Source organism: Daucus carota, chromosome 4 (genome assembly GCF_001625215.2).
Source record: "Daucus carota subsp. sativus chromosome 4, DH1 v3.0, whole genome shotgun sequence".
In the NCBI taxonomy this organism is placed as follows: Eukaryota; Viridiplantae; Streptophyta; class Magnoliopsida; order Apiales; family Apiaceae; genus Daucus; species Daucus carota.
The window spans coordinates 22781117-22793320 of NC_030384.2; the positions used below are offsets into that span (position 1 = coordinate 22781117).

At 30.7% G+C, this 12204-nt stretch overlaps 1 protein-coding gene across 1 annotated transcript; it reads right to left on the reverse strand.

Moving 5' to 3' along the window:
• Positions 1–8455: 8455 nt before the first annotated feature.
• LOC108217030 (uncharacterized) lies at positions 8456–10765 on the reverse strand. The gene is made up of 2 exons (XM_017389882.1): positions 10706–10765; positions 8456–9250 (listed from the first exon to the last, which is right to left on the reverse strand). Exons 1-2 carry the CDS (start codon positions 10763–10765, stop codon positions 8456–8458), a joined length of 855 nt encoding a protein of 284 aa, XP_017245371.1.
• Positions 10766–12204: the final 1439 nt, after the last annotated feature.

Sequence of the window (12204 nt, forward strand, 5' to 3'; positions counted from 1 at the left end):
TTAGCTTCAATCTTAGCTTCAAACTGTTCCAACTCAGCAAATATAGCCAGGTGATCCATAGTATCAATGTTGAGAGCTGACTCCAATGCTGTGACCTTGGCACCATATTCGAATGGAGCTGCATTAAGAATATTCATGTTGATTTCCGATTGAGGAATCTTTTTGCCAAGTCTTTCAAGGCTGTTAAGAGTGACTTGGAATCTAGCTTGGCTTTCACGAATGGATTCTCCCTTCTTGATAGCGAAGCTTCCAAACTCTTTCATGAGCTTTCCGAGCTTGACCTTCTTTAGACCTTGTGAGCCTTCATGATACGTTTCCAATGCATCCCAAATTTCCTTTGCTGTTTTGAGAGATGAGACCTTGTCATATTCAGCTTGATTCAGCCCATTGATCAATGTACTCCTTGCTTTTCCATTGGCAGCAACCTTTGATAGCTCGTCCGCTGTGAGAACATCAACGTCCTTGACTTTGCCATCTTTATCAAGATATTCATAAGGACCTCTTTGCACAACTCTTTGCATTAGGGGATCTCTGGATAGATGAGCCTCCATTTGGCCTTTCCACCAATTGTAGTTGTCAGAACCCGTGAGGAGAGGAGCTCTAAAATCGGACTTTCCCTGAAAGTTATCAGCCATATCGATCGATACTATTCCTGTTACAGAAGTATTAGTACAAACCTCGCTCTGATACCAATTGAAATTACACACCTAGAGGGGGGGGGGGGTGAATAGGTGTTATGGCTAATATGACCGATTTTTAATATTACCGAATAGTTATACTGTCACAGACAGCTTGCTGTTAATTTCAGAGTAAACAGTCAGCTAGCTAACAATGCAGATGCAATGCAAAACAGATATAATCAGTAAGCTAGCAACACAGAGAATTTTAGCCAGGTTCGACCCCTAACCCTAATGGTCTACGTCCTGGTCCCTTACCAACTGGTAAGAGATTATATTATTAATCAATAATGTTAACAATTACAATGATTCAATAATATAACTCCCTTTATCCCTTGTTCCTGTTATCAGCTTGCTGAAACCCCTGAACCACGAACCAATAGCTCTCCAAGACCTATACTTCCCAAGTATACTCTTCTAGCTAACTAGTCCCCTTGTTCCCTTGTTTCACAAGCTCGATACACAGCAACAAAACTTTACACTTTGAACAATACAATGTGTGAGTGTAATACAACCGAAACTATGAACTCAATATAGATATATAATCAAATATAAGCACTAGAGCTCAAGTAAAGATTTTGCAATGTAAGTGTGTTGTATTTCAGAAGCTTGAAGTGTGTTCTTGTTCTCCTCCAAAACGGAAACCACACTCAAGTTTATATACACAAAGATCCAACGGTCAATTTGCTAACAAATTCCAACGTTCTTGTTCCAACCGAACTCACGTATAATTTGTTCTCAATTTGAACGTTTAAACTTGTGAAGTTTACTGAGTAAAAAGCGTAGAAACGTTGTGAAGATATCTCAGTAAAACGTATATATAAAAACCATAATTTGAAATCAAATAGGAGTAGTTTTAGATAAGATCGAGTATGAGATAAAACTCCTATAAGTTAGGAAATCATTTTTGTTTGAAATTCTGATTTAAAACTGAGCTCTAATATTTATATAAGTCATATATAAATATTAAAGTCCTTACAAATCGATTCCTAATAAATCTCCTTGCTTTTCGACTTTGATCCTTATCCATTTGTTATGCTGTTCACGCTGTGAGCTTGCTGATAAGCCTGAATGACAACCTGTAAGCTCGCTGACAGTTGAACATAATACTGAACCATATCAAGCTGTTAGCACATACATATATCATTGATAGCTCGCTAACAAGCACCAGTTTTATGCTATTAGCTTGCTGGCAGTGTGATCATCAAAACACTGAGAGTATCAACCTGTGCAAAAACTTTTAAATTAATCTAATATTAAGAAGTTAGTGATAAGTTCTATGCATGTGGCCTTATAAATAATTTTTTAAAAAGTATTGTCAATGGTATAAAGGTATTCTTTAGTTGTAAAAAATTTATATAAAGCCTTTTCTATAGTCTATATAATTTGGTTACAGTTATATACATATTATAGAATGGAGATAGAGGCTTCCTCCCAACCAAAACCAACACCATCAGTCTTGTTAGACAATTATCTTTCTTTCACCCGTACATTTATGCCCTCTCAAACAAAAGGACCTCTTTTAGTAAGAATTTTTTTTTTTGTAACATCCCACATGGATTTGGTGAATAGTATATAGTCCTTGATAAGCGCTGGCCAAGGTGTAGTGGGTTGTTGGGTTCCCTAGGCATCTACTTGTTGGGTTCGGTATGGATCCACTTATGGGCTTGGATGTTATAATATTAGGCTCTATATGACATATGGAAGAAGTGAACAAAATGTCAAGAGGGAACTCAACAATTATGTATGATCTTCACCTCCTTGTGATGTTTTCAATCAGTTATTTTCTCTATATTTAAAGAATAACAATTTAAAAATAATTTTAGAATTTGTGAAGCAACAAACAAAATTTAATAATTTTATCAGATTAATTTATTTCAATTTGTATTTTTCATTTTAAATTTTATTAATTATTTCTCAAGAAATTTATAATATTTTACGTGAATATCTTAATCATAAACCAAGTTGTTGTTGGGAATAAAAAAAATTAATTTCATTATAAAAAATTTAAAGTATTGTTCCCTCAAATATATATGACATGAGTCGGATTTATAAAATTTAGTTTAAGAACGTTGATCTTAATAGTTTTGATTTATACATATGCAGGAATCTTCAAGTTTTTATATAAATCTCAATAATATTTTTTTAAGGAAGATTTGATTTTTTTTAAATATTAATATTTGTAAGGTTGAGACAATGTGTTTGTTGGCCCTTTGCAAAACAATCTTTTCTCAAAAAAATTTATTATTATCACTATTAAATTTTTAAAATGAAGAAATTGTATTATTGATTTTTCCAAATTTTTAGTTAATGTAAAATATATTATATTCTCTCTCTATATGCTTGAAATATAAGCTATAAACAGTCATCCCGACAAAATTTGAATAATTGATTCTCTTGTACTATTCCGAATCTTTTTATTTGTAAGTTAGTGATAAGTTGGATGCATGTAGCCTTACAAATAATTTTTGGAAAAAGTATTACCAATTATGAAAAGGTATTATTTAGTTGTAAAAATTTTTATTCAGAGCCTTTTCTATAGCCTATATAATGTCGCTGTGCACAACTCTTGCAATTATAAAGATATTATAGAATTGGGGATAGATAGAATGGCTTCCTCCCCACCAAAACCAACACCCTCAGTCTTGTTAGATGATTATCATTCTTTCACCCTCACATCCGTGGCATCTCAAATAAAAGGTCCTCCTTTGGCAAGAAACAAAAAATATATTAGACTGTATAATATATGGAAGAACCACCACAACAGTGAACAAGATGGCAAGAGGGCACAAGGTTCTTCATGCACTAAGAAGAAGTGCCGCAAGAGGAAGACCAGATCTTTAAAAGATCTATATGAATCCACAACCCAAGTAATTGCTCTTGATTAGAATTATACAGGTGAATTCATAGGTCTTCTTAATCATGAATGTGTTATGTATGATCTTCACCCACTTATGATGTTTTGAAAAATAACAATTTCAATCATTATACATATTTTGTTATTCATTGAGAACAATCTACAAAATATTGACAACAATTGTTCTGTGTAGAACAAAGCTTCTGTAGATATTTCATATATTAGACGATGTATCGTTCTCTAGTTGAAAAATAGGCTAAAATTGCAACCCCAAGGAAATACAAAAACACATGTAACACAATTTAATTTCAAATATTGCTTGTGCTAACTAAGATGTTAAATTATAATCATGGATTTCAAGAAACCAATAATGTGACAAACACTAATGAAATTATTTTAATAGATTATTTTTTCTCCATTTTTATTACTCATTTTAAATTATTCTAATTATTTCTTAAGGAATTTGTTTTTTGGTGAATATCTTAATTATGAACCAAATTGTTGTTGGGAATGAAAAATTAATTCCAATACATAAGAATTTTATGTATTGTTCTCTCAAATATATATAGATATTTTTGGGATTTGTAAAATTAAGTATTAACAAAGTTGAACTAAAAACGTTTTGACTATCAATGTGCAAGAATCTTTCACAATTTTGAAAAATCTCAATAATACTTTTTGAATGAAGAATTGATTTTTTGAAATATCAATATTTGTAAGTTGAAGACATTGTGTTTGTTGGCCCCTTTACAAAATATTCTTTTTTTTTAAAATTATTATTATTGTAGTATATATGTGCGATGATGTAAAAGTATGGTCGATTTGCCGAAATTTGTAATCAATGTAAAATACAATATATTCTCTCTGTTTGCGTAGATGGAATATAAGCTATAATAGTCACCTGTGCAAAAATTTTTAAATTAATCTAATATTAGGAAGTTAGTGATAAGTTCTATGCATGTGGCCTTATAAATAATTTTTTAAAAAGTATTGTCAATGGTATAAAGGTATTCTTTAGTTGTAAAAAATTTATATAAAGCCTTTTCTATAGTGTATATAATTTGGTTACAGTTATATACATATTATAGAATGGAGATAGAGGCTTCCTCCCAACCAAAACCAACACCATCAGTCTTGTTAGACAATTATCTTTCTTTCACCCTTACATTTATGGCCTCTCAAACAAAAGGTCCTCTTTTAGTAAGAACAAAATTTTTTTGTAACATCCCAAATGGATTTGGTGAATAGTATATAGGCCTCGATAAGCGCTGGCCAAGGTGTAGTGGGTTGTTGGGTTCCCTAGGCATCTAGTTATTGGGTTCGGTGTGGATCCACTTATGGGCTTGGATGTTATAATATTAGGCTCTATATGACATATGGAAGAAGTGAACAAAATGTCAAGAGGGAACTCAACAATTATGTATGATCTTCACCTCCTTGTGATGTTTTCAATCAGTTATTTTCAAAGAATAACAAATTCAAAATAATTTTAGAATTTGTGAAGCAACAAACAAAATTTAATAATTTTATCAGATTAATTTATTTCAATTTGTATTTTTCATTTTTAATTTTACTAATTATTTCTCAAGAAACTTATAATATTTTACGTGAATATCTTAATCATAAACCAAGTTATTGTTGGGAATAAAAAAAATTAATTTCATTATAAAAATTTAAAGTATTGTTCCCTCAAATATATATGACATGAGTCGGATTTATAAAATTTAGTTTAAGAACGTTGAACTCAATAGTTTTGATTTATACATATGCAGGAATCTTCAAGTTTTTATATAAATCTCAATAATATTTTTTTAAGGAAGATTTGATTTTTTTAAATATTAATATTTGTAAGGTTGACACAATGTGTTTGTTGGCCCTTTGCAAAAGAATCTTTTCTTAAAAAAATTTATTATCATCACTATTAAAATTTTAAAATGAAGAAATTGTATTATTGATTTGTCCAAATTTTTAGTTAATGTAAAATATATTATATTCTCTCTCTATATGCTTGAAATATAAGCTATAAACAGTCATCCCGACAAAATTTGAATAATTGATTCTCTTGTACTATTCCGAATCTTTTTATTTGTAAGCTGGTAATAAGTTGGATGCATGTAGCCTTACAAATAATTTTTGGAAAAAGTATTACCAATTATGAAAAGGTATTATTTAGTTGTAAAAAATTTTATTCAGAGCCTTTTCTATAGCCTATATAATGCCGCTGTGCACAACTCTTGCAATTATAAAGATATTATAGAATTGGGGATAGATAGAATGGCTTCCTCCCCACCAAAACCAACACCCTCAGTCTTGTTAGATGATTATCATTCTTTCACCCTCACATCCGTGGCATCTCAAATAAAAGGTCCTCCTTTGGCAAGAAACAAAAATTATATTAGACTGTATAATATATGGAAGAACCACCACAACAGTGAACAAGATGGCAAGAGGGCACAAGGTTCTCCATACACTAAGAAGAAGCGCCGCAAGAGGAAGACAAGATCTTTAAAAGATCTATATGAATCCACAACCCAAGTAATTGCTCTTGATTAGAATTATATAGGTGAATTCATAGGTCTTCTTAATCATGAATGTGTTATGTATAATCTTCACCCACTTATGATGTTTTGAATCAATTATTTTGTCTACATTTAAAAAATAACAATTTCAATCATTATACATATTTTGTTATTCATTGAGAACAATCTACAAAATATTGACAACAATTGTTCTGTGTAGAACAAAGCTTCTGTAGATATTTCATATATTAGACGATGTATCGTTCTCTAGTTGAAAAATAGGATAAAATCTCTTAGTGCAACCCCAAGGAAATACAAAAACACATGTAACACAATTCAATTTCAAATATTGCTTAGAATTTTTGAAACAGTTTAAAAAGTTACGGTGTTACTCTGTGCTAACTAAGATGTTAAATTATAATCATGGATTTCAAGAAACCAATAATGTGACAAACACTAATGAAATTATTTTAATAGATTATTTTTCTCCATTTTTATTGCTCATTTTAAATTATTCTAATTATTTCTTAAGGAATTTGTTTTTTGGTGAATATCTTAATTATGAACCAAATTGTTGTTGGGAATGAAAAATTAATTCCAATACATAAGAATTTTATGTATTGTTCTCTCAAATATATATAGATGTTTTTGGGATTTGTAAAATTAAGTATTAACAAAGTTGAACTAAAAACGTTTTGACTATCCATGTGCAAGAATCTTTCACAATTTTGAAAAATCTCAATAATACTTTTTGAAGGAAGAATTGATTTTTTGAAATATCAATATTTGTAAGTTGAAGACATTGTGTTTGTTGGCCCCTTTACAAAATATTCTTTTTTTTTTAAAATTATTATTATTGTAGTATATATGTGCGATGATGTAAAAGTATGGTCGATTTGCCGAAATTTGTAATCAATGTAAAATACAATATATTCTCTCTGTTTGCGTAGATGGAATATAAGCTATAATAGTCACCTGTGCAAAAACTTTTAAATTAATCTAATATTAGGAAGTTAGTGATAAGTTCTATGCATGTGGCCTTATAAATAATTTTTTAAAAAGTATTGTCAATGGTATAAAGGTATTCTTTAGTTGTAAAAAATTTATATAAAGCCTTTTCTATAGTCTATATAATTTGGTTACAGTTATATACATATTATAGAATGGAGATAGAGGCTTCCTCCCAACCAAAACCAACACCATCAGTCTTGTTAGACAATTATCTTTCTTTCACCCGTACATTTATGGCCTCTCAAACAAAAGGTCCTCTTTTAGTAAAATATTTTTTTTTGTAACATCCCACATGGATTTGGTGAATAGTATATAGTCCTTGATAAGCGCTGGCCAAGGTGTAGTGGGTTGTTGGGTTCCCTAGGCATCTACTTGTTGGGTTCGGTATGGATCCACTTATGGGCTTGGATGTTATAATATTAGGCTCTATATGACATATGGAAGAAGTGAACAAAATGTCAAGAGGGAACTCAACAATTATGTATGATCTTCACCTCCTTGTGATGTTTTTAATCAGTTATTTTCTCTACATTTAAAGAATAACAATTTCAAAATAATTTTAGAATTTGTGAAGCAACAAACAAAATTTAATAATTTTATCAGATTAATTTATTTCAATTTGTATTTTTTATTTTTAATTTTACTAATTATTTCTCAAGAAACTTATAATATTTTACGTGAATATCTTAATCCTAAACCAAGTTGTTGTTGGGAATAAAAAAAAATTAATTTCATTGTAAAAAATTTAAAGTATTGTTCCCTCAAATATATATGACATGAGTCGGATTTATAAAATTTAGTTTAAGAACGTTGAACTCAATAGTTTTGATTTATACATATGCAGGAATCTTCAAGTTTTTATATAAATCTCAATAATATTTTTATAAGGAAGATTTGATTTTTTTAAATATTAATAATTGTAAGGCTGAGACAATGTGTTTGTTGGCCCTTTGCAAAAGAATCTTTTCTTAAAAAAATTTATTATTATCACTATTAAAATTTTAAAATGAAGAAATTGTATTATTGATTTGTCCAAATTTTTAGTTAATGTAAAATATATTATATTCTCTCTCTATATGCTTGAAATATAAGCTATAAACAGTCATCCCGACAAAATTTGAATAATTGATTCTCTTGTACTATTCCGAATCTTTTTATTTGTAAGTTAGTGATAAGTTGGATGCATGTAGCCTTACAAATAATTTTTGGAAAAAGTATTACCAATTATGAAAAGGTATTATTTTTTTTTTTTACAAAAGCAGAGGTTTTATTAACTTTCCAAGTCTGCAGAGATACAATCATTCACCTCGACAGGGATAGAAAACCTGTCAAAACTACGATCTGGGAGTATGAGACACCCTAGCAAGCTTATGGGCTACCATATTTGCAGATCACTTAATAAAATACAATTCTATGTTGTTCATATGACAAATACTTTGTCGACAATGCTCAATAAGAACTCCAAACGGAGAACGCATAGGGGCTTTACTTCTGATAGCTTGAATCACTACCAGGCAGTCTGATTCTAGCACCACATGCGGCCACCTTTCCTGTTTAATCCAACTGAGTGCTTCCTTAATAGCCATTGCTTCTGCTACTTCTGGAGAAACTACACCCTGATGGAGATTTGTTCGAGCTAACGAGAGTTGTCCTGTAGAATCTCTAGCAACCATTCCCAATCCCACTTCTTCCCGGTCTTCAAATATAGCTGCGTCGACTGATACCTTTACTGTGTTCTGCTGAGGTTTCGCCCAAGTAACAGCTCCATCTCCCTCAACTGAAGGTTGGAGAGGAGCACGAAACAATCTTCCTTGAGCTGCTTTCCATTGTGAAAGGTACTGCTTTGCCGCTGCAACTACTCTATAGACCGAAGTAGTTTTTAGATTCCACACCAGGTCATTGCGAGCTCTCCATATCGCCCAACAAAGAGTGATACTCGCATTTGTAGCACTATCCAGCCATTCTGTAAAATCTGTTACGCCATCCAAATGAATATCTGGTCTGAGGGTCTTCCAGCATTGCGCTGCGAATGGACATGTCACCAGTGCATGAACTATAGATTCCTCGCCGTTAGCACAGACCCGACAAAAACCTTGAACATGAACGTGCTTTTGTTGAAGCTGACTTAATGTTGCTAAACAAAGAGATAACGCACGCCAAACCAAATTTAAAACCTTTTCTATAGCCTATATAATGCCATTGTGCACAACTCTTGCAATTATAAAGATATTATAGAACTGGGGATAGATAGAATGGCTTCCTCCCCACCAAAACCAACACCCTCAGTCTTGTTAGATGATTATCATTCTTTCACCCTCACATCCGTGGCATTTCAAATAAAAGGTCCTCCTTTGGCAAAAAACAAAAATTATATTAGACTGTATAATATATGGAAGAACCACTACAACAGTGAACAAGATGGCAAGAGGGCACAAGGTTCTCCATACACTAAGAAGAAGCGCTGCAAGAGGAAGACAAGATCTTTAAAAGATCTATATGAATCCACAACCCAAATAATTGCTCTTGATTAGAATTATATAGGTGAATTCATAGGTCTTCTTAATCATGAATGTGTTATGTATGATCTTCACCCACTTATGATGTTTTGAATCAATTATTTTGTCTACATTTAAAAAATAACAATTTCAATCATTATACATATTTTGTTATTCATTGAGAACAATCTGCAAAATATTGACAACAATTGTTGTGTGTAGAACAAATCTTCTGTAGATATTTCATATATTAGACTATGTATAGTTCTCTAGTTGAAAAATAGGCTAAAATCTCTTAGTGCAACCCCAATGAAATACAAACACACATGTAACACAATTCAATTTCAAATATTGCTTAGAATTTTTGAAACAGTTTAAAAAGTTATGGTGTTACTCTGTGCTAACTAAGATGTTAAATTATAATCATGGATTTCAAGAAACCAATAATGTGACAAACACTAATGAAATTATTTTAATAGATTATTTTTTCTCCATTTTTATTACTCATTTTAAATTATTCTAATTATTTCTTAAGGAATTTGTTTTTTGGTGAATATCTTAATTATGAACCAAATTGTTGTTGGGAATGAAAAATTAATTCCAATACATAAGAATTTTATGTATTGTTCTCTCAAATATATATAGATGTTTTTGGGATTTGTAAAATTAAGTATTAACAAAGTTGAACTAAAAACGTTTTGACTATCCATGTGCAAGAATCTTTCACAATTTTGAAAAATCTCATTAATACTTTTTGAATGAAGAATTGATTTTTTGAAATATCAATATTTGTAAGTTGAAGACATTGTGTTTGTTGGCCCCTTTACAAAATATTCTTTTTTTAAAAAAATTATTATTATTGTAGTATATATGTGCGATGATGTAAAAGTATGGTCGATTTGCCGAAATTTGTAATCAATGTAAAATACAATATATTCTCTCTGTTTGCGTAGATGGAATATAAGCTATAATAGTCACCTGTGCAAAAACTTTTAAATTAATCTAATATTAGGAAGTTAGTGATAAGTTCTATGCATGTGGCCTTATAAATAATTTTTTAAAAAGTATTGTCAATGGTATAAAGGTATTCTTTAGTTGTAAAAAATTTATATAAAGCCTTTTCTATAGTCTATATAATTTGGTTACAGTTATATACATATTATAGAATGGAGATAGAGGCTTCCTCCCAACCAAAACCAACACCATCAGTCTTGTTAGACAATTATCTTTCTTTCACCCGTACATTTATGGCCTCTCAAACAAAAGGTCCTCTTTTAGTAAGAACAAATTTTTTTTGTAACATCCCACATGGATTTGGTGAATAGTATATAGGCCTTGATAAGCGCTGGCCAAGGTGTAGTGGGTTGTTGGGTTCCCTAGGCATCTAGTTATTGGGTTCGGTATGGATCCACTTATGGGCTTGGATGTTATAATATTAGGCTCTATACGACATATGGAAGAAGTGAACAGAATGTCAAGAGGGAACTCAACAATTATGTATGATCTTCACCTCCTTGTGATGTTTTCAATCAGTTATTTTCTCTACATTTAAAGAATAACAATTTCAAAATAATTTTAGAATTTTTGAAGCAACAAACAAAATTTAATAATTTTATCATATGAATTTATTTCAATTTGTATTTTTCATTTTTAATTTTACTAATTATTTCTCAAGAAACTTATAATATTTTACGTGAATATCTTAATCATAAACTAAGTTGTTTTTGGGAATAAAAAAAATTAATTTCATCATAAAAATTTAAAGTATTGTTACCTCAAATATATATGACATGAGTCGTATTTATAAAATTTAGTTTAAGAACGTTGAACTCAATAGTTTTGATTTATACATATGCAGGAATCTTCAAGTTTTTATATAAATTTCAATAATATTTTTTTAAGGAAGATTTGATTTTTTTAAATATTAATAATTGTAAGGTTGAGACAATGTGTTTATTCAGAGCCTTTTCTATAGCCTCTATAATGCCGCTGTGCACAACTCTTGCAATTATAAAGATATTATAGAATTGGGGATAGATAGAATGGCTTCCTCCCCACCAAAACCAACACCCTCAGTCTTGTTAGATGATTATCATTCTTTCACCCTCACATCCGTGGCATCTCAAATAAAAGGTCCTACTTTGGCAAGAAACAAAAATTATATTAGACTGTATAATATATGGAAGAACCACCACAACAGTGAACAAGATGGCAAGAGGGCACAAGGTTCTCCATACACTAAGAAGAAGCGCCGCAAGAGGAAGACGAGGTCTTTAAAAGATCTATATGAATCCACAACCCAAGTAATTGCTCTTGATTAGAATTATATAGGTGAATTCATAGGTCTTCTTAATCATGAATGTGTTATGTATGATCTTCACCCACTTATGATGTTTTGAATCAATTATTTTGTCTACATTTAAAAAATAACAATTTCAATCATTATACATATTTTGTTATGATACTCTCAGTGTTTTGATGATCACACTGCTAGCAAGCTAATAGCATAAAACTGGTGATTGTTAGCCAGCTATCAAAGATATTTACATGTACTAACAATTTGCTAAGTTTCAGTATTATGATCAACTGTCAGCAAGCTTACAGGTTATTATTCAGGCTTATCAGCAAGCTCACAGCGTGAACAG